At 39.4% G+C, this 24,454-nt stretch overlaps 1 protein-coding gene across 10 annotated transcripts in view; it reads right to left on the bottom strand.

The window, feature by feature from the left end:
• The window catches only part of adgrb3 (adhesion G protein-coupled receptor B3), a 332,693-nt gene that overhangs the window by 117,835 nt on the left and 190,404 nt on the right, over positions 1–24,454 (bottom strand). For 7 of the 10 annotated variants that reach the window (XM_062058299.1, XM_062058303.1, XM_062058301.1 and 4 more), the window contains 4 exons: positions 21,688–21,794; positions 17,523–17,720; positions 7,183–7,251; positions 1,918–2,026 (listed from right to left, as the gene is read on the bottom strand). In XM_062058299.1, coding sequence (XP_061914283.1) covers positions 1,918–2,026; positions 7,183–7,251; positions 17,523–17,720; positions 21,688–21,794 — 483 coding nt within the window. The remainder of the gene's footprint in view (positions 1–1,917; positions 2,027–7,182; positions 7,252–17,522; positions 17,721–21,687; positions 21,795–24,454) is intronic. The other 3 variants (XM_062058302.1, XM_062058298.1, XM_062058300.1) reach the window with 2 other exon arrangements.

Genomic DNA, 24,454 nt, shown 5'->3' with positions numbered 1-24,454 from the left:
ACATGACATAAACCTCCCTAATTGTTAGAAATCGCACTATTTATATTACACATGATTCTCTGACGTATAAGCATTTGGCGAGCACCGTTTTGTCCTACTAATTTTGGCGGTCCTTGAACTCACCGTAGTTTGTTTACATGTAGAACTTTCTCCGACGCTGCCACAGAAAGCCGTGTTTTATGCCACTCATTTTTTGTCTCATTTTGTCCACCAAACATTTATGCTGTGTGTGAATGCACAAAGGTGAACTTTGTTGATTTTATTGACTTGTGTGGTGTGCTAATCAGGCATTGTTGTTACAATGCTGGATACTCATGTTAAACAATGTCAAAAAAATCAAATTACACAGTTCATGCAGTTTGGTGTGAGCTTGCACACAGTTTTAGATGTGTCTGTTCACAGCGAGTACAAAAAAAATGACTGAGGAGTTTTCGACTGGTGTGCTCGCTGGCAGATTTCACTCCAAAGTACAGCCTGACTGGATAAAACTGTTACCAAGTGTTGTGCAAAATAAATGACATGCATTCAAGTAAAAGGTTTAAAAATGTTCCTCAATGACATTCTAAAAATTAAATTGCATTTTGGGTACAAATATTAGGGTCTTTTCTGAAACCAATTTTTAATATGAAAGCTCATAATCACCAGTGTTATTCATGATTAATCCAAATTCTAAAATATACATATTCACACATATACATACATATACTTTCATAAATATATATATATATATATATATACACGTTAGGTCAGGAAAAAACACAGAGGGTATTTCATCCCAATATATATATATATATATATATATATATATATATATATATAATATATATATATATATATATATATATATATATATATATATATATATATATATATATATATATATATATATATATATATATCATATATATATATATATATATACCAAAATATATTATGGTTTACACATTTATATTTCAACTGAGTTTATTTAATCCTACCCCTTTTCCATTTGATAGCAATTTAGTAGCACATATTCACTTCCTGTCCTCATTCTGTAACCCAATTTACATCAACGATTACAACAGATCCGTTAATTATAGTTAGGTAAGATATGGTTCACAAATGAGATTAATATCTCATTTTCAATAAGGCTCAAGATGTTCATCAAAATTCTTCTTCCTTGTACTTTGTAATCACCTTTGGTTTGAACAGCCTCTTAAACTGGATCATATTAGTACATTGTTTAACTTCTTTGCTTAATCCATTCCATAATTTAATTCCACATACTGATATACTAAAGGTTTTAAGTGTTGTACCTGCATTAGATTTTTCTCTTAGGTAATATTTATCCTCTTTTGTTGAGAAGAATTGTTGAATCGGGTAGCAGCATGTAAAAAGTCATATTGATAGGCATATTTTAAAATTTGGACAATGCATATATATATATATGTATGTATGTATAAAAAGTATATATATTTAAACCTGTATGTACTGTATGTGTGTATATATATATATATATATATATATATATATATATATATATATATATATATATATATATATATATATATATATATATATATATATATATATACATATATATATATATATATATATATATATATATATATATATATATATATATATATATATATACTCGTATACATTAATAAAGTATGTGTATACATGTATATATATACGTATATATATATGTATATGAGTATATACATATGCATTTACATATAGTCCAAATGTAAAAATGTGCCTCTCTTCTTACATAATTATGTCTAGATGAGAATTGAGCACGTTAAAACCCCTTTGCTCTGTTTTAATAAACATTATTGATCCCCAGCAGTTTTCCTCCAGTCTGTGCGCCACGCATCATTCTTTTAAACTAATGATAGTCGTAGAAGCAAAGGCTCCAAGGCCGACTCTTACCCAAGTTCCCAGTCATCAAATACGCATTGTGGAAATCCTTCATGCCCAATCCGACAATGTGGATGAATTCCTCAATGACCTGCATGAGCTCCACCGCTCCGGGATAGATCTGCACGAGACAAAGAAATTATTAAATGCATCAAAGATAAAGCACCTCATTTTCCACTCTGCTGCTCTGGGTTTACACACACTGAGACTGTCTGTGAGGGAACAAACAACATGAAGTAAAAATAATGAGATAGGAAATAAAAGCCTGGGGTTAAAGATTATTGTAATGTCCCCACACAGTTTTTACTAATATGATTGCAATTAATGATTAATTATTATAAAGCAATACTCATTATTATCTTTATCAATTAATATAAAGTATATTATCGTTACTTTTATATTTTGGTTTCTTAACTATTTAAATCTAGACGTTTGCAAGCATGACCTACAAAACTAGAATAACTTAATACAACATAATTTAGTGTTGACTTGTACCTACATGGTTGTCCCAATGCAACTTTGTCACAAGACCGATATTGAACCTTTAAGTATTGGTCAATCCATCCATCTAAAATATAAAAAATAACAGATAATTTATAGATTCGATACAATATCAGCACAGATCATACATTATTTTATTCCTATCTAGAGTGGAATGTTTAAAAAAATCCTTTCATCAAGTGAAATTAGTCAAAGAGAGAACAATATATATGTAGGTTGTATATTGTAATATATTGTATATATTATATAAAAACATAATATAATAATATAATATATCAGTATATATTATATACTGTTTATATAATATGTAAATATTACATATATGTTATATTTTATATTGCTACTATGGTACATTTTTTGTTTACTTTATACCTTTTGTTTTCATCCTCTTTTTGTGCCCTTGTGTGCATTATCCTTTCCTTTCGTATCATTTCCAACCTTTGTAACTAAGCTACTGAGTGGAACAATTTCCCTTGTGGATCAATAAAGTTTGTCTAAGTCTAAGTCTAAATCTAAGTATGAAAAACACTAACCCATTTATTGTAAATGATCTGGAATTGACTTTGACTGCCTCTAAGTTAAAGTAGAATGGTAAATGTTTTTTTTTGGTGACACCTAGTAGCCACAGTAATTCATTGGGGACGGCGTGGCGAAGTTGGTAGAGCGGCCGTGCCAGCAATCGGAGTGTTGCTGGTTACTGGGGTTCAATCCCCACCTTCTACCATCCTAGTCACATCCGTTGTGTCCTTGGGCAAGACACTTCACCCTTGCTCCTGATGGCTGCTGGTTAGCGCCTTGCATGGCAGCTCCTGCCATCAGTGTGTGAATGTGTGTGTGAATGGATGAATGTGGAAATACTGTTAAAGCGCTTTGAGTACCTTGAAGGTAGAAAAGCGCTATACAAGTATAACCCATTTATCATTTATTGATTTAAGGTCATAATGCAGTAAGTTGAATGATGCGGACACATTTGTTCCTAACACGTTTGTTCTAATACACTTTTGCTTAAGAGACTTTATAAGTGTAATTAATTGGCAACTATAATTATTTGATATTTTTTTTAGACTATAACGTCGTTCAATTAAGGACACTTATGACATCAATCCTAGTTGGTGTGCTATTGTGTGCTTAGCTGTTGTGTAGCCGCTTATTTGCTTACTTAACTGAAATACAAGAAAATGCCAACCTTGTGTGCTTTTAGGAGGACATTTAGATGTTAACTGGCTGTTGAGCTTCACACAGGAATACTTGTATCGGGTCTTAGATGTAAGGCGATATAATACGATTCCTTTTTGCTGATATCAGACCAATGTCTGATGCCTTATTGGATCGGGAGACCCCGACTTTAAACCTGCATGCACTGTATGTATGCATGTTTAGTTGTTAGCAAAAGTCAAATATTTGTTTGTGGACATGTGGTACATTGGCAAAGGAGAAACACAAATACAATTCCATGCAAACATGAATCGATGATATAGAGACTTATCAGTATTGAGGGAAAAAAATAAATCCCCAGAAATAGTTATTTTCCTTATGATAATTCTGCAGCAGTACATTAAGGGCCTGATGTACTAAAGGTTTGAGTGTACTAAAACAGATGCAAACTTAATAGCACACACAAAGTTAATCTACTAAACATGTGCGTAGAGGATTGCGTTTGGTAAGTGAGCAGAATAATGAGCGCAATCCATTTAGCTTGTCTGTCTTCATGTACATGCAAAAGATATACTGATTATAAGAAATGCACAATACTGAAAGGAGGGGATACAAATGTCTTTCAAAACCCGCAATGTGATTTATCAAGACTGTTAAATAGTCTGCGGGTGCTCTTTTATGTCCGAAAAGTATGCGCAAACTGGCAGTTACGCACATGGTGTGAGAAAAGAGGTGCTTGACACTAGAGCGTGTGTCACCATATTTTGATTGTCATAAATTAAATAAAAACAATTTGACATATCGCCAATCAGCAATATCATTTTATAATTTTATAGCTGCTGGATGACTTAAGGGGCTGATTAAAAAAAATCATTTTAGTGTCTGCTGGTGTATTTATTTAAATGCATTTTGTTTTTCATATGGGAAACATATTACTATAGTGTATCTGCTCTATGAAAAGAGATCTTTCAATGTGCATTTTCCTGTGTTTAGATCATTCCAGATGTACGTATGCACTGCAGTAATGATTGTCCACCGCCTCCCTGCAGCTTTTCAGCGTGCTAAAAATAGTTTCTGTTGTCTTTAGATTACAATTCTATGGTGCAAAAAAGGCGATACAGGTTATATACGTGTACAACAACATCGCACACAGTTGGAGAACATATTAACATGCATGTGGAGGGCAATTGTACAGTAATGTCAGTAGTACAGCAACAATTCATTTAAATAAAGAGGTCTGCACCATTTTTGATTGTCTTAGTAGATCACAAGCAACACGCCCAATAATAGCACACACAATTTTACAGTTAGAGCGTGCTATTTGGATCTTAGTAGATCAGGCCCTGAATGTAGTATCCGTTTAGACTTCAGTTGAAGAAGATTCATTTAAATTAAAACATTTTTTTTTGCTCTACTGTGCATTTACCAGCTTCTTGATGCGTACCAATAAAATGTTCATTAGTGTCTAATTTGCAACCTGACAGGCCTGCTTGCCTTTATTTTCAATAGCTTATAGACCAAAGAATCAATGGCTCAACAAATATGGGCAGCTCGGTCACTAGTGGATGGCTGATGTGGCTCTTTGTGGTCAGCACCATGGACAGCACCATGGACAGCTCCACAAGCCCTGCCATTGACACTGGGAGCCCAGTGAGCAATTTCCTCCAGCTCAATAAATCACTACCCTTGGCTGCTCGTCCCCATAGTGACAGATCACATCTCACCACAAGCTTTGACGTGGACCCCCCAGTGATTATTGTGCGTAACCATACTTGACAATACTCCTCAAGCAACGACATAAGCTTAACAAAAAAGCTTTACTTAAGTGTGTGAGCACAAAATGAGGATGTGACGCAATCATAAAGGCCCTTTGAGTGGCACCTTATTGGGCAAGCACCTAAGGCAGGGCCCCTGCCGCCTTCTCCTCCTCCTTTGCACATGTTTAAAAGAGTATCAGCTAAAGTTGAGCGCCTCTGACACAGCACAGTCAAAGCCTTAGTAGTGGGAGGTTGGGGTTGGGTGGGCGTGGTAAAAAAAAACAAAAAACGCACATTGCGTCGTCGCTCCTTCCGGCATGTTTGACGCACAGCGCAGTCATACTTATTCCGCTGGTCTCCATGGCAACTGTAAAGATGTGAAGGCAGCACAGGGAAATGGCTGCAGTGGGGTATCTATAGATGGTGCTCTTGCTTCCCTCGCCATGGCAACAGTGACAGGAGGTGAGTATATAGTGATCCCTAAGCCCGGCTAAGTCTACAGCCAGGAAAACCTCACAGTGAGACGCTTCATGGAAGTCCCCCTAAACCCCCCCCCCCCCCTCCCCACCCTCCAACCCATGTCTTCGACGCACAGCGCGTGGGTGCTGCGCGGACGGAGGGCTGGCGTGCGCTCATGAATGCAACACGAGGCACTAATATAGCTGTGAAGTCCAGCCGTTGTCTTTCTCCTACTTTCATTGACACAGTATGCTCCCGTTTGGTTCCTCAAAGAGACACAAGCAAATTACGGGCCCTGTCAAACCACTGTGAATAAATACAACTGGGATCAGTAACACTTTAGTATGAGGAACATATTCACCATTAATTAGTTGCTTATTAACATGCAAATTAGTAACATATTGGCTCTTAATTAGTCATTATTAAGTACTTATTAATGCCTTATTCTGCATGGCCTTATTATACAAGCAGTAAGCCATTAACTAATAGTCTTCCCTGAATAACCTCAGAATTATTGCTTATTAGTAACCCTAACCCTAACCCTAACTCTAACCCTTATATGTTCCCCTGGTGTCTTAATAACTCTAAATTAAGTCTTTGTTACCTAGAATATGTTCCCCATACTAAAGTGTTACCCTGTGATCAGTGTACTCAGTTATTTTAATTTTCATTCAGGTAGATCCAACAGTTGCATCAGCCATCACAGATGGATCTTTTGTCTAGGATTTTGTGTGTTTTCAGGTCGGGGGGGTAGGGGAGTGCAGGCACAAGTTGCGAAGACGCCATCTCTCAAAGCGCTGGCGTGTGCACAACAGAAGACGTAGCCGGGAGCGACTATTCAAGGATAAACAGTGTTGAGAGAGTGTTGTGTTTCGACCCGCGGCATATCGCTGCAGTGCTGCAGCTCCTAAATATGCATCCTGTAATAACAATAATAGGCTTTTGGCCTCTTCCTTCGGCTCGCCATAGAGAGACACACGTGTGTGGGGGGGAAAAAAAGAGCATAGACTTTCAGCTGCTGCAGCACCATGATCAATGAAACATTTAAAGGTTGAAGAGTGCTATAAAATTCAACTTAAGTAATGGTCTAATCACACTAATTGCCATGATTTGTATCTGCTGTGCCGAACAATGTGCCGAATGGAAGGGCCCTGCGGTGCTTTTTTTTTATGGGCCGGGGCAGGCCTCCGTGGTGGCTGTGCTGCTGCCACCAAGTGGCCATCTGCGGGAGTCACCTTCAAAAATGCGGCCACGTGCATGCCAGAGGACACCTGCTAAATGACCCCATGTGAAGCGGAGCATCATCTCAGCGTGAGAGGCCGACTTTTATTTAAGTCTACGGATGAGTCGCGTTTAGTGCCTAAACACTCATGCAGGGCTGAATTATTCACTGCAACATGCCTACCTTCTGTGCATCCTTCCATTTCTCCTTGTTTTCCTCCTCCAGGAGATTGCTGATGATTTGAAAGAAATTCTGTGGAGATAATGATGGCAAACATGAGATACGCACCCACACGCAAGCATTGTCTCTCTCTCTCATCCTAGTCATAAAAGGCCTTTTTTCAGTGCAGCACTACAAGAACAGGGTCACAAGTGCGTGCGATGGCGTGGGGGAAAGACGTACACAGAGTCTCCTTGAACGCAGCCCTGCAGCTTGTAGCAAACATGGAGCGCTGGAGGAAAAAAGCACAAGTTGCAACCAGAAAAAAAAAAAAAAAAAACGATGAAAGGGAATGTTTGAGCAGCTGTGAGCATTTCCTTGTTCAGCGGGGAGAGAGTCGGGGATGCTTAGGGTGTACGCCTGCAGTCGTAATAGGACCTGGGTCTGATCCTTAGTCTTGTTATTTGGTCTGGTCCACAGTGTGCCTGAGGGAGTCTCTCTCGCTCTCTCTCTCTTTCTCTCTCTCCGTCCATCTCTTGACACAGGCTATCTTGTTTTCTACTTGAATGCTTATGCTCCCTCTGGTGGTAATGTGCCCACTTTAACACTGCATTAGTGCAGAGACACATCAAGGGTGGGCGGCCGAGGCCTATCTCTGCTGTCAGCCCTGCACCCCTCCCCCAAAGAGCTCTGGTAATAACCGTGGACACAATGCTCTCCCCGAGCGCCCCCTTGAAAATTTGAAAAATAAAATAGCCCCTACCACCAGATTCATGTATCGTCACAAAAATAGCTAAAGACGTTTATCATGACAGGACGCACGTAAGTCTCAAGAACCCATATTTTAAAACAAACAGGAAGTTGGCCGTTTTAGTTTCCGTCGCCCATTTTAAGGCAGTAAAACAGGGGTCGTGCTTTAACGAACTCCTCCTAGGGACTTTGACCAAATGAGTTGCGGTTAAAATGACAGACACTACACCACAGGTGTCAAACTCAAGGCCCAGGGGCCAGTTCTGACCCGCCACATCATTCTATGTAACCCGCGAAAGCCTGGGAAAAATAGATTTCAAAAAATACTTTATTTATTATTATTAAAAATTTTTTACCAAACGCATTTTTTGTTTAAATTTTGACAGAAAAAAAATGCATATTTTAAACCAGTGGTGTCAAACATACGGCCCGAGGGCCGGATCAGGCCCGCGAACAGGTTTTATCCGGCCCGCGGGTTGAGTTTGCTAAGTATGAAAATGTACCTGAAATTTTTTAATGAAAGAAACAGCTGTTCTAAATGTGTCCACTGGATGTCGCAATAGCAATTATTTGTATCTTTGTAGATGATGCTACATATGTACAAAATAAACCACTTGATGTTAGTCGAGGAAAATTATCCCAAATAACATACTGTAATTTGATTTTTATATAATTTTTTTATCTTGATAGATTGAAAATGAACACCAGTGAGTTGACTAATGAACATTATCACATAATGTATTCAGAAAATATAAATAACGACAAAAATAAAATATGTATACTATTAACCACAACAGGTAATTGTAAAAAAACAAAACAACAACATTATGATTTCTACAATTTCAGAATGTGCTTGTTCTATTTTTAAACAAAGAAAACAATCTGAAGTTGTCTTTATTTTTAAATTATTGTGCCGTGATTTTACCAATCTGGCCCACTTGGAAGTAGATTCTTCTCCATGTGGCCCCCGATCTAAAATGAGTTTGACACCCCTGTTTTAAACGTTATTATCTGATCATGCCAATTACATTATTATATAGTGTATTGCAAAACTATTTTTGTGAGATAAAAACAAATAGTTAAATATCTGCTTGTCACCTTTGTTTATTTTTTTAATTTTTAATTTTTTTAATCAATCCAACAAAACAATACACAACAATACCATAACAATGCAATTTCAATTCCAAAACTAAACCCGACCCAGCAACATTCAGAATATCAATAAAAATCACCTTTGTTTATGATTTTAAAGCAAGTTATGCATAAACAAAAATCTAATAATCAAATGCATATGCATTTCGATTAATCATGATTAATCACAGGTTACTACCCGCATGCATAATGTAAATTAATTAAAAAAAAATCGGCCTTCTGAAAGCAGCCATTACTGCGATGTGGCCCTCAATGAAAATGAGTTTGACACCCATGCACTACGATGATAGATTGCGAAGGAATTTCGCCTACGCTATAGAATGTGAGCGTGGCATGGCGGCAAACTTTAAACTGATGGTTCGTCACAAAAACTTTCGACATTTATAACTCGGCTCCACAAATTCAGATCTTGATAAGAATTGGTACAAATGCAATGACAACTTAATTGGTCACTACTTATTCGTATCCATCCGCAGTGGGCGGAGCCTCGTGGCAAAAACTGCTCCTCGCCATCAACCATCAAACTCTCATTACTGCACTCAAGATGATCAGATCTCTTTCTATACTGATGTAAAGCTTTTCGGTTGGGGTCTGAGCACGACTACACGTTGATATCGGCAACAAAATAGCCCCCTTTGGGGTGGAATATGATAACGGTCATAACTTCCTTCCACATGCTCCGACTTTCCTGACATTTGTGATGGTGCATTGGGCATTGGGAAGGACGTGACTGCATGCGTCATGCCGACTTAACCCTGAGGTGCAAGGGGAGCGAGGGTGCTCTCGACGAATGTGAAGTGCAATACAAATAAAATATATTATTATTATTGTTATTATTAAAAACTGAGAAAACGTTATTCATTATTATAAAGATATCAATGACTTTTCTGTTTTCTTTGATCAGCCATTTTACTGCTGTGTTACAGGCACTGTTTGGAAGTATGTAAATACATATTGACAAAATATTTCTATGTAAATATATCTGTGGCTTAGAGTCCAGTGCTGCTAATGGCTGAAAATATCTTTTTTTCTTCAAAAATTTAGTGCGTTCAGTCTTATATACCATTGCGGCTTAATAGTCCGAAAAAATACAGTAATAGCCCCATTAAACAATTTGCATAGGCAACTTATCATGATTATTATAATACATTTGATTGATGGATAACTTGCTCTGAAATCGTAAGCCGAGGTGACAAGCAGATATTTTAGTATTGATTTTTCAAAACCTAACAATAAATGCTGGGAATATTTTGTGACGTGGTCAGATAGTATTAAAGTGTAGAACATATGCATTTGCATGCCGTACAATTTTTCTGTCAAAATTAATTAAATGTATTATTTCCAGCCTTTCGTAAACCAGTATAATAATGACATGGCGGGCCACACAAAATGACGTGGTGGGCCTAATCTGGCCCTCAGGCCTTGATTTTGACCCCTGTGCGGTAAAATATTGACTTGATGATGAGATGTAGATCTCACAGGGAACACCTGTGCATCTAGTGCAGCTGTTGCCAATGGATTTTAATTAAATAGGAGTAGCAATTTTCAAAAAAAGCCAAAAAAGGCTTCTCCTATCCTAAAATTAAACTCATTAGATTTACTTTTCAAAGGGTGAGAGAACCTATTCCCCAATTAGTAGATGTAGAAGCATTTACAAACGTTTGTAAATCCCATCTTAAAACTCTTTTGTATATGCTAGCCTTTAAAAAGACCCCCCTTTTAGACCAGTTGATCTGCTGTCTCTTTTCTGCTCTGCCCCTCTCTCCTGCGTGAAGAGGTTATTAGGTGACCACAGATGAGCGCTAGCTGTTCAAAGTCGGGACTCGGGGTGGACCACTCATCTGAGCATCAGTTGGGGATGTCTCTGCGCAGCTGACTGTCTCCACTCAAGATGATCCCCTGCTGGCCCCACTATGGACTGGACTCTCACACTATTAACTAGATCCACTCGACGTCCATTGCACATCTGCGCTCCCCTCCAAGGTTTCTCATTGTAATCCCATTGGGTTGAGTTTTTTCTCGGCCTGATGTGGTATCTGAGCCGAGTCGTAGTGGCTTTTGGAGCCCTTTGAGACACTTGTGATTTAGTGCTTGTGGAGAGCGAGTGTGATCAGCGCGCTTGCAAGAGCAAAGGTCATCGCCTCTGTCCATGGTGCTGAAAACAGAGCACCATCAGACGGAGGCGTGGCATGTGCTGACGGTGAGACACAGCTGGCAGATGATTAGATTGCACAGGTGGTACGTGTTAATCTAATCATCTGTTGTCTTTAACAGTAGGCGGCCGGGAGCAGAGAAGGAGGAGGATTGGTGAGACTTAAAAGTCTGGAGAAAACTTTGTTGAAAAACATATGAACATTACAAATCTTGTTAAACCTGCGCGCTGGACTCCTGTGCCGTGTCTGACAGTGGGACTGCGAGGAAGTGACTTCCACAGGGCTATATAAATAAACTTTGATTGATTGAATTATTGCGCTGAGCTCTTTAAACTTTTGCCTTAGCTAATACTTTATTGACATTGTCAGATACTTATTATTGAGCATGTGTCATATTTTTATGGTTTTAATTTAAATGCATCACAATACTGAGAGGTCCACCTAAAATGTGGGTTAACATTTTAGCAAGATCCCAAGAGCAAACCCGTAGGAAAAAAAGTCACAAACAAAACAAAGCATTACAGTATTATCTTTTGAAAGCAGTTCTGGTATTATGTAATATTAGATTGTCCCTGTGTTGTTGCTGCCAAGAATATGATCAAAAATCAAAGTCAAAAGATTGCTGCCCAGTTAGTTTGTGTTCCAGCAAACAGGATGCTCGGACAGACTGAGTAAATCACAGAAAAGTGAGCAGAGATCCCGAGGCCCAACAAGGGTGCCTTTGAAAGTGACACGGCTCTGAGGACATAAATTATCTTATTGAAGATGGAGGTGGGGCTTTAGCTATAATCTCCATCATTGACATAAAGAGGATCAGGACTGCAGTCAAGTCCAACATGATGAGATGAAACGGCTTAGGATGTGGAGGAGACTTCTTAATACAATAGAGCCAAGGGCTTGTTTGTCAGCCATCACGCTGCCTCAGACGTTTCTCTAAGATGTGACCGTGTTGGTGAGGAAAGATCATGATCTATTTTTTTGTACGGCATGCAGTGATGTGCAAAAGTCTTATGCCCCCACTGGCTTTGTTATACTGACAGTCTTTGTAAATAGTAAAACAGTACACAGTAGGACGGATGACGTCTGCATGACTACATTTTTAAGAAGTCTAGATGAATGTGAATTGATTATTGATGGATTATTAGAGGTACACTACTTGGCCAGTAGAGGCACTGTTGATTCATTTTCAGATAATGGGTTTTTGCCGATATCCGATATTCCGATATTGTCCAACTCTTAATTACCGATACCGATATTAACCGATACCGATATATACAGTCGTGGAATTAACACATTATTATGCCTAATTTGGACAACCAGGTATGGTGAAGATAAGGTCCTTTTTAAAAAATTAATAAAATAAAATAAGATTTTCTTGAATAAAAAAGAAAGTAAAACAATATAAAAACAGCTACATAGAAACTAGTAATTAATGAAAATGAGTAAAATTAACTGTTAAAGGTTAGTACTATTAGTGGACCAGCAGCACGCATAATCATGTGTGCTTACGGACTGTATCCCTTGCAGACTGTATTGATCTATATTCAAGTCAACTTTATTTATATAGCACGTTTTAAACAACTTTTAAATTGAACCAAAGTGCTTTACAGGTTAAAAAAAGCATAGAGGAAAAAAAAAAAGTATAATTTATGAATATAAATTTTGATATATAATGTAGGAACCAATAACAGAAAGAAACAACCCTTTTGTGTGAATGAGTGTACATGGGGGAGGGAGGTTTTTTGGCTTGGTGTAGTAATTGTAAGTGTATCTTGTGTTTTTTATGTTGATTTAATAAAAAAAACAAAAAAACAAATAAATAAAACGATACCGATAATAAAAAAACGATACCGATATTTTCCGATATTACATTTTAAAGCATGTAACGGCCGATAATATCGGCAGACCGATGTTATCGGACATCTCTAATTTTGAACCATCCATCCATCCATCCATTTTCTACCCCTTATCCCTTTTGGAGTCACGGGGAGTGCTGGAGCCTATCTCAGCTGCATTCGGGCAGTTAAAGAAAAATGGCCACAGCTATGGGAAACTTAGCTACACCTCCATGAAGAACTCAAGACCTGGAACACTGGCATTAAAACAGGTGTTCAGCACATGGAAATGTTTACTACTACTCCCAAGTGAGCCGGACTGGTAAAATCACGGCACAATAACTTAAAAATAAAGAGAAATTCAGATTTGTTCTCTGTTTAGGAATAGAAGAAGCACATTCTAAAAATGTACAAATCATAATGTTGTTGTTGGGTTTTTTTTACACTTACATGTTGCAGTTAATAGTATTCTAGCTTTATTTGTCGTTATTTATACTTTATAAAGAAATTATGTGACAATGTTCACCAGTCAACTCATTGGTGTTAATTTTCAATATATCAAGATAAAAAAACTAGTATCAAAATCAAATTACAGGATGTTATTATGTAGTTTGCTCATTTTCCTCAACTGATGTACTAACATCATGTGGTTTATTTATTTTTTTACATATGTAGCATCATCTACAAAGATACAAATAATTGCTATTGCAACATCTAGTGGACACATTTAGAACAGCAGTTTCTTTCATTCAAAAATTCCGGCTCATATTTATACTTAGCAAACTCATCCCGTGGGCCGGATAAAACCTGTTTACGTACGTTTGACACCCCTGGTTTAAAGCATATGAAATGATTAAGTGATAGTTAATCATTCCGATGCTCGATCAAGGAAATGTAGTCAAACGCTCATCCCTAAGGTGGTGCTTTGGCCTTGGATGAATCCATGAAATTTTGATGAGGCTCTGGATAAACGTTGAAGTCACGAAGGCATCAATGTAAATATCCACTCCCAGAATCCTCATGGCACCAACCAACTGTTCTTCGCCCCTCATGAATTAGGAAGTAGTCGGCTAACCGACTAACGGATAGACAAATAAGCACAAATACCATGTTCCACAAATGTTTCTTTACTTTTGTTAAAGGGAAAACAATCAAGAACATTGATGTATTTTCCTTTACTCTGCCTTCTAAATAGTAAAAAAAAGGTTCGCACAAGGCGGCTAACAATTCGGGTAATGGGGATTTTGCCTATTTCACCTATAAAGCCTTTAAAAGAACACAAATATATTGCCAACAAAGCTCAATTTATGTACTGTGACCTGCATATTAATTAAGCTATAACGACATTTTTGCTGTAGGAGTTAACAGAGGGGAACTACTTTTCTGGCACTGCACCTTGCTCAAAGTGACTCAGGCTACTATAGCAAGATAAGGTAAGCTAGCTCCTGGAGCTGCTGCTGTTGAATCAGCTTTGAATTTTAGAAAAGTTAGTTCTAGGTTATAAACCATGCCTCTCGCATCAATAGTAGAAAGTTGTGGCAATAAGCCGGCCTACTAGCTAAATATCTAAACCCACTGATGCATACTGGTTCTGAATTTAGACCCAATGACATGTTTCATCCTCAAACAATTGTGAATTCTTCATCTAAACGGGGCGCACAAGTCTGGTGCTGAAAGATACAACAGTCCCTCCAGACCTGACATTTTAACTGAATGTTTTGTTGTGCTCCTTTTCAAACTATTGCTGATAACTTTACACAGGTTTCACTATAGCTGGATCATGTGTCTGCTATGACGAGTGGTAGAAAACATAGAACACACACATTGTGCTGTTGTTGTTGTTGTTGTTGTGGTTGACAGAAGTAGCATTCGTTGCTCTGTGCGCTATGAAATCAATGCGCCCAGGAAATAAGTTCCGGTAATTCTACAAAAAATTATTAAAATACTGTAATTATTACATGTTATCGTGAATGTCTCTGGTACTACATTACATTACATACATGCTTACAGTGTGTATGTGTACATATTATTGGAAGTTTTTAAATGTTTTTTGGAGGGATTTTTAGATGGAGTAGGTGAATCCCTATAACTTGCAGTGGTCGCCGCCCTGTGCTGGCAGTTTTTCACTATTTAAAACGTAGAAAAAAGGGAAAGATATTCTTGCCTCACATAGGGATTGTGGCTGATGGGCAAAATTCCAAAAAGTGCAGTTTTCATTAACACTTAATATCAAGTGGAGTTCTAAATGCTAGTAATAGCAGTGCTAAAATAACACATTAAATGGTCCAACGGGACCCAAGGGGGGGTTTAATTGCATTAAAACACTGTATTTAAAGGGGAATTGCACTTTTTTGGAAAACATTTTTTGGAATCGTTCATTCAGTTCAGCTCATTGTGAACTTTTCGCGCCGTTCTCGGCAGTTCCAGATCCTACATGACTGTCAAAGGGTCCCAACTTGCCGGATTATATTCTCAGCCATCTACTTTTCAGGTGAGATGTACAATTTATGATCTCCAAAAAACTTACAGGGAGCAAGGAAGCAAGGAAACAGCAGACCACTCAATGATGTAAACATAGGGACGCATGGAAGTGATCACGTCGCCCCTATACATTGTTTGTTTGCGTTGGCGCTTATAATAACAATATCGCTAATACTTGGTTAATATTCAAGTCACGAAATGTAAATGGGGTTTTGTTGGCGCTTTTTGAATGGTTATTTATCAGATTTTCTGTCCGGAATATTGGAGCTCCCTTTGGCTCTGCTGTAAACAGACTCTTATTTACGTTTAATTAATATTTAGAAGGCATTTAAAAAAAATCCATCTGTCATCATGTCTTTCATAATGATTGTGAATGATAGGCAAAATTCCCAAAAAAGTGCAGTTTCCCTTTAATATGTAACCAATGTGTGACTTGTTTATTTATTTAGAAAAACATATTTCAATAGCCATCTTCCTAAATACTGTAATCAATGCACAGGTATACAGTGATTGAAATGTTTCTCATTTTTGCACGCTCCCATTACTTAATAATGTGCTCTGAAATGCAATTTCCACGTGTGATCTTGGGTGTTTATGTTTGAAATGCTGACAGAGGCTATTAAAAATCATGACGTGGTTTGACTTCACTAAAAGGGGGTCACGATTTAATGACCGTGGGGAAATGTGGGTAGCAGGCTGAGACCAGTTGAGAAACCCTCGCACGGTACTGTCCATACTGTACCTAAGCCAAGTACCTTTCTGTAACAAGTAGTGTTGTCCCGATACCAATATTTTGGTACTGGTACCGGTACCAAAATGTATTTTGATACTTTTCGGTACTTTGATACTTTTCTAAGCAAAGGTGACCACAAAAAATTGCATTATTGGCTTTATTTTAACAAAAAATCTTACGGTACATTACACATATGTTTCTTATTGCAAGTTTGTCCTTAAATAAAATAGTAAAGATACAAGACAACTTGTCTTTTAGTAGTAATTAAGCAAACAAAGGCTCCTAATTTAGCTGCTGACATATGCAGTAACATATTGTGTCATTTATCATTCTATTATTATAAGGGACAAGTGGTAGAAAATGAATTATTACTCTACTTGTTCATTTACTGTTAATATCTGCTTACTTTCTCTTTTAACATGTTCTGTCTACACTTCTGTTAAAATGTAATAATCACTTATTTTTCTGTTGTCTGGATGCTTTTCATTAGTTTTGGATGATGCCACAAATTTAGGTATCAATCCGATACAAGGTCGTTACAGGATCATACATTGGTCATATTCAAAGTCCTCATGTGTCCAGGCACATATTTCCTGAGTTGATGAACATAAATAAATTTTAAGAAAACACATTTTGTGATGCTAAAAAATATCGATGTAATCATAGTAGTATCGACTAGATACGCTCCTGTACTTGGTATCATTACAGTGGAGGCTAGGTGTGGATCCACCAATGGCGTTTGTTTATATTTTGATGCGGGTGAGCTACGGTGTGTAGTGAAGCATGTTTAGCTATTCCTCGTCCTGCAGGGATGATACTTGTAAGAATCTTACTTTATTTGTCGCCATGGAGGCGAAGATTAGTGATTTAGAAGTAGCTAAAACACTGCAGACTGCAGATGGAATTTAGCCGCTAGCTAGCTAGCCATGTCTTAAAGCATCTCTTCCTGAGGGCATTTCAGTGTTATAACTTCACCTTTATCTTTAGTTTTTAAGCCAAAATGCGTCCGTTCTCTCTTTTCTGTCTACACACTGTGTCTGCTTGTAAGTACTCGGTGATTGTGCGCTGCCGAACATGCTCCTCTGCTCGTAAACCAGCAATGACACAACGTGACGACGACGGGGGGGGTGGGGGACCGGTACTTTTTAGACGCGGTATAGTACCGAATATGATTCATAAGTATCGCAGTACTATACTAATACCGGTATACCGTACAACCCTCGTAACAAGTGAAACAGTGCTCGTGGTTTTCCAATTTACCTGCACATCATCTGAAGACGGCTCATAGCTGGCCCGTTTGAAGGTTTCAGTCACGTTGCGAAGGATCTCCACAGAAGACAACAGGTCACCGGCATAGAAGTTCTTCCTCTGGGTGAGGTCCAGTAGGTTTTTGGTGACCTGGGACATGCCGTCTCCCGCCAGCATCCTCTGACCTTTCGCAAGGTGCCCCTGAACCTCCAAAAACAGGAGAGGACAAAACTTGGGGCATCGGCGTCCTTCGCAACATTTGACAGACACCCCATCGGCGTTCACACAGGAAGGAAATGAGGTGTATGAAATGAGAAATGAGGCCTATGCTCCCAAAGGAGTGGCGGCGAATATCCGCGTCAGACTCAATTGTGTTGGCTCTTGCGGATGTCTCGAAATGAGCCGATGTGAATGAAAGAAGATAACTGGAGCAGAAGACACGGTTAGGCAGAACTAAAATGGCATTTCCCATCAATGCACAAGGTCTGCGTGCATAAATGTACAGTACATTCACAAGGAGAGCTATACGTCTTAGCTCCCTTAAATTGCTCTTTTTCCAGCGCTCAACCTTTTTAAAAGGGTACCTATGATGCATTTAGTCTTTCACACTAAGTTATAAATAATGCAGTGTTGGATATTTGTGTTTGGCGTGAGATTAAACATAGTTTTGGAGGCCTTGGCGACGTGATTTCACAGCGAGGTGGACATACTTATTTGGTCATTAAGTAGAGCTATCGACCAGAGGGGGAGAAATACGGGAGAGGCACTGAAATTCGGGAGTCTTCCGGAAAATTCAGGAGGGTTGGCAAGTATGGCATAGCCAATACATATTTTCTACACCAGGGATTCTCGAACTGTGGTACATGTACCCCTAGTGGTACACGGGCTCCATCTAGTGGTATGCAAAACAACCACTTGATTAAAGTACAGTGTTTTATATTCAAACACGGTGTTACTGTTCAAACTATGTGTAATGTTACTGGGGCCACATTTCTTAAATGCACTTGGTAAATAAAACCTCTGCCTTGTTTTTAATGAATACTTACACCTACTATGCTACTGTATTCTATAATCGGTCATTATAGTGTCATTTAGAAAACCATGTTTTTCCTTAGGCCAGACCTGGGCATTCTGCGGCCTGCGGGCCGCATCCTGCCCTTTGTACGTCCCTGTCCGGCCCGCATGAGGCCAATCATAAATTACAAAATACATTTTAAAAAGTATCTATTTCGAGTGTGCAATACAACGGTGCTGCTTTTGTTTTGAAAAGCGTTATTTGTATTACTTTCGTGTGGACGTATGCTCGTGCGCGCAGCGCAATCACAAATTACAAAATAAATTAAAAAAAACTTATATGTCGTGCGTGCAATACAACTGTGCTGCTTTTATTTTGAAAAGTGTTATTTATGGGCGTATGTCCTGTGAGTGAAGGCGCACGGCGACAAGTGATGCCCGGTTATCCCCGAGACGCTAAAAAAAGAAAAGTTGATGACAAATGGCGTGTTTTCAACAAGACATGGACTGCCAAGTAAAGGTAAAGCCGTGTGCTTAATTTGTGGTACACATGTTGCTGTGTTGAAAGAATATAGTGTAACGACCTGCCGAAGTTGATGTTGTCTTCTTGAGTTGCGTAAATGAGGAGTGAGGATAGACGTGCGTGTGAAAGGAACGAGATAAGTTGAGCTGTGTTTGCTCAATAAAAGTTTAAAAAGAGCGTCAGACTTGGTGTGCACTTCTTCTGGACACTACAATTGGTGGCAGAAGTAAAACTTTGCGCATACTACGCTGTTTGTGTGCTCAGCCTGCAACATCATCGGGAGGTACGTGCCACGTGAGGAGCTCACCGCAAAGAGAGAGAGAGAGAGAGAGAGAGAGAGAGAGAGAGAGAGAGAGGGAGGAAGGAGAGAGGCAGTGTCTACAGGTGCAGCGCACGCTGCTTGCCATGGGGGAATTCCGCCCTCAATGAAGACTCCCAGGTTTGATGGCAAGGCGAACTGGGAGGCATTTCTCCCACTTCTGACATCAATTGTAGCGTCCAGAAGACGTGCACACCAAGTCTGACGCTCTTTTTAAACTTTTATTGAGCAACCTATACTAACACAGCTCAACTTATCTCGTTCTTTCCACACGCACATCTATCCTCACTCCTCATTTCTACAGCAACGTTTCCTCCTTCTTCGCCAATCATCTTACAGGCGTGCTACGTTCACAACAAAGAGGATGCAAGATAAAGTGACAGAATTTGAAATTTTTGCATTGTATTATACATCAGGAAGTGTTGTGTAAGAAAGTGTTAAAAATAAAACCATCAAAAGCCATCTGCTTTTGTATAAAGATAAGTTAGGTTAAATGAAAATATTATTATTATTATTATTTATCTTACGGTATATCAAAAATAATTTAAGCAAAATTTAATTGAAATATTGTCGGTGTGGCCCTCCAGCAGTGCTCGGGTTGCTCATGCGGCCCCCGGTAAAAATGAATTGCCCACCCCTGCCTTAGGCGGTACTTGGTCGGAAAAAATACTTGAGAACCACTGATCGAGACTACAAGAACATGTTTTAAATGTACAGTAGATGGAAATCTTCTTAGATCCCCTTAACAGGAAAAATGGTCTCCATTCACGGATAAAAAGTTACTCGCTTGATTTGTGTGTAATTGTGTTCTGCATATGAGAATGTAACACACTCGAGTCTGCTCGTGTTTGCCCTAGTAAATTACAGGAAAAAATAATGCACTGTATTTTACATACATACTTCTGGATTACTGTAAACGCTGTATTTTCTATCGATAAAAGTAAAAAAAAGGTGCGCCTAATGTACGGAATAATTTTAGTTGTGCTTACCGACCTCGAAGCTATTTTATTTGGTACATGCCGAAATGATAAGTGTGACCAGTAGATGGCAGTCACACATAAGAGATACGTGTAGACTGCAATATGATGGCAGTCACACATAAGAGATACGTGTAGACTGCAATATGACTCAAGTAAACAACACCAAAATTGTATTTGTGCCTTTGAAAATATAGAAAATTACACATAGCGCTCAAAAATCTATCAAAATGTTTTAGTACAACTTTGGCAAGCTATGAAGCCGCACCCCTTGAAGGATTGTACTGTGCTTCAACATACGAGTATTATTATGGCGTGTTTATAAGGTAAGACATATTATCTGCCGTTTTGTTTCGCAATATTATGCAAAACCAACTTTTCTTACCTTCTGGTACCTGCTGAACTGTATTTGGGATCTGCATAAATCCTGAACATTTGCATGTCCGCCTTTCTAGTCGATAAGCTTCTTCTTTTTTTCTATTTTCTTCTTATGGGACATTCATCCTCCACTGTTGTCATTTGTAATATAAAGTAGTGTTAAGTTCTTACTTATATCTGTCAGTATGAAAGCGCTAAAACATACTGGTGTAGTGAGTTTATATTATTCACCCAAGGAACTCTAGTTATTAGAAAGTTCCGGTCGGACGGTTTGTCACGGGACATATTGCCGGTGTTGTTATTGCACTAGTGAGCCACGGATGAGAAGATGCTTCTCTGTTATTGATTTAAATAAAGACTGAATGTCATTGAAACAGTTAGCTCCATCTTTTGACACTTCTTCCACTCCCGTCCTTGCACGCTATACCGCTACAACAAAGATGACAGGGAGAAGACGCTGCCGAAGGTGAGCCTTGTAAATAAGACCGCCCACAAAACGGCGCATCCGGAAGCGACTGTCAGAAAGCGGCTTGAAAATGATCTGTAAAACATAATCTATGCAATATTTTGACCAAAGAACCACCAATACATGTTATATAGACCACAAGGAAGTGTTTTCAATTTAGAAAAAAAAAAAAAAGACCCCTTTAATGCACCCTATAATGCGGTGCACCTTGTATATGAAAATAGACCTGACTAGACATGCTCATCGGCAGTGCGCCTTATAATCAGGCGCGCCCTATGATCTGGAAAATTCGGTAAAGAAAAAGTGCAGCATCTTTGGAGGACTGAACGTGTCCAATATGGCAACAAAACAAACGGTAAAGTGATAACAATGTATTACTTAAAGGTACAGTTTTCCTCTATGTTTGGTCACGCTGCAACAAGAACGGATGCTTTGGGCGTGGGGTGGATTTTAATGCGTTGGGAATAAAGGCTGTGGGAGGGAGCTGACTTTGCACTTACTGATTGCTGCAAGTATCTGAATTCATTTGTTATGCATCTGGCATAGCTCGGCGGCTCCCAGAAGGCCATACCGCGGTGATCCAAAGAGCAGCGTCGACTGGTCGTGCCTGCGAGAGACAGACAGAAAAAATAAAAGAGAAGGACGGCGACAGATTTGGAGAGGAGGAAGTGGCAGCAGGGCAGGGGGGGGGGGGGAGATAAGAAGGGAGATGAAGATGCCGGCGTGGAACATTTAGGGGGGGAGGATTAAGACCAAAGGAGAGTTGAATGACGGGAGGATAGAAGTCATGTTGGAAACAGGAAATGAAGGAGAAGGAAGAAAAGAAGGCAGACGTATTAGTTTTTTTCATGAGATATTTAAAGTCCCCTTTTGTCCAGTTCTGCTGCCTATCACTCAACATCAAAATTTGATGTTGCACATTCAATTATGCAATACAGACGAGAGTGCTTATTTGAATGTATTAGCAGTTAAACTGGATCCCCGTGACTTGTAATATATGCACCATGTCCCGCGTTATTAGTGCTCCATGCGGGGAAGGGTTTATTCGAGCATGCAGCACCACTGCTGTGGTCGCTGTCAGGCACTGGAACAGCGATCCCGAAATAGCAGAACCGCCCAATGTCCGCCCACGCGGGCCTCGCGCGCATCCTACGTCGACGCTCCAACATCACACCTTCCCAGCTGTCGACCTGCTGGAGTGCACTTCACAGATCACCCGGCCGCTCGACATCCCGTGGAAAACTCCCACAGTAACAAAACAATTCCCCTGGCGTCCGTGCCTCGCTTAAACCTTAGCTATCGCTTGTTCTTGTTCTCGCTTTTTCACACGCCAACACACACACACACACACACACACACACACACACACACACACACACACACACACACACACACACACACACACACACACACACACACACACACACACACACACACACACACACACACACACACACACACACAGGGAGAGAGGGCTCAAAGCCACCCCTCCTGCACGCCCACCTTCTCCACAGCTACTATCTTATCTGCTCAGTGCTCACACACACACACTCAAGCTGCACACACACAAAAAAAACGTCACCCCTGAAGCACAAATGAAAGACTCAGGGTAGGTTTTTTGCACACTGACTCCAACTGCGGCAAAGTCTAGAAAATCCAACAGCTGTGTCAAAAAGTCTGCATTTACAGATATAATCTTGCAGAGGGACGTATTGCTCTAAGTCAGTGATTTTCAACCACTGTGCCGCGGCACACTAGTGTGCCGTGAGATATTGTCTGGTGTGCCGTGGGAAATTATGCAACTTCACCTAATTGGTCCAAACAATATTTTTTGCAAATCAATAATCATAATAATGTGCCGTTGTCTAGTGCCTGTGCTGTGTAGAGCTTGGCAGGGTAATCTTGTAATTACTCCATACCAGTAGGTGGCAGCAGGTAGTTAATTGCTTTGTAGAAGTTGGAACTCGTCGAGGATGGTTTGTCGTGATCCCAATATGCAGAGCACAGCGGGAGACAGCATGCAGGTAAAAAGGTATGTGACGCTTAAACCAAAAAATAACAAGGCAAGTCCCGCTAGGAAAAGGCACTGAAGCATAGGAATGGCTATGTAAAACAAAAGTAAAACTGAACTGGCTACAAAGTCAACAAACACAGAATGCTGGACGACAGCAAAAACTTGAAGAGTGTGGAGCAAAGACGACGTCCACAAAGCACATCCCGTACATGACATGACAATCAACAATGTCCCCACAAAGAAGGACAGCGTACGCACAACTGAAATAGTCTTGATTGCGAAAACAAAGCAGGTGCGGGCAATAGCACTCAAAAGAAGGCATGAAGCTGCTACAGGAGAACACCAACAAAACAGGAAGGGTCACCAAAATAACAGCGCAAGACAGGAACTAAAGCACAACACACAGGAAACAACAACAGACTCAAAATAAGGCATGACAACCTGGTGGAATTTCATTGTTTAACCTTTTCTGCTGGTGGTGTGCCTCCGTATTTTTCTAATGAAAAAAATGTGCCTCGGCTCAAAAAAGGTTGAAAAACACTGCTCTAAGTGTTCTGCATCATGCTCAGACATTAGAAGGTGGAGGTGTCAAGACCAGTCATTTTATAATGATTCAATTAAAAAAGAATATTACTGATGAGTTAATAGCATACTGTAACACACTCGAGTGCCCACGAGACCAGGGCTTCTTGACCTTTTTTGACCTCGGGGCCCAACTGTTCCACTCCAAATATGATGAACATTTAATGGACCACAATGGAAACAAGCCTTTTGGCTTTTTGTGCCATCCATTTGCCTTTTTAAAGCAATACATGGATTCAATTCTTTAAGATGTCAATAAACTTCTCAATCAGTCAAAAACCCGGGCCCACTCAAATATTAATACTGAATTGGTCAGGCTGACTAGAAAAATGAGGTCGAACCAAATACACGGCATAAGAAGCGACTCATGAATAACTGATTAAAAATAAAATGCACCGTACATTTCGGACTATAAGCTGCTACTTTTGTTTCCTACACTTTGAACCCTGCGGCTTATAAAACAGTGTGGTTGATTGATGGATTTTTCTTCGCTTACGGCCATAATGCAAATATCCATCCATCCATTTTCTACCGCTTATCCCTTTCGGGGTCACGGGGGGTGCTGGAGCCTATCTCAGCTGCATTGGGGCGGAAGGCGGGGCACACCCCGGACAAGTCGCCACCTCATCACAGGGCCAACACAGATAGACAGACAACATTCACACTCACAT

Source organism: Entelurus aequoreus, linkage group LG09, assembly GCF_033978785.1.
Source record: "Entelurus aequoreus isolate RoL-2023_Sb linkage group LG09, RoL_Eaeq_v1.1, whole genome shotgun sequence".
Taxonomy (NCBI): Eukaryota; Metazoa; Chordata; class Actinopteri; order Syngnathiformes; family Syngnathidae; genus Entelurus; species Entelurus aequoreus.
Note: the sequence above shows the minus strand (reverse complement) of the source record. Positions and strands in the feature narration are given on the sequence as shown.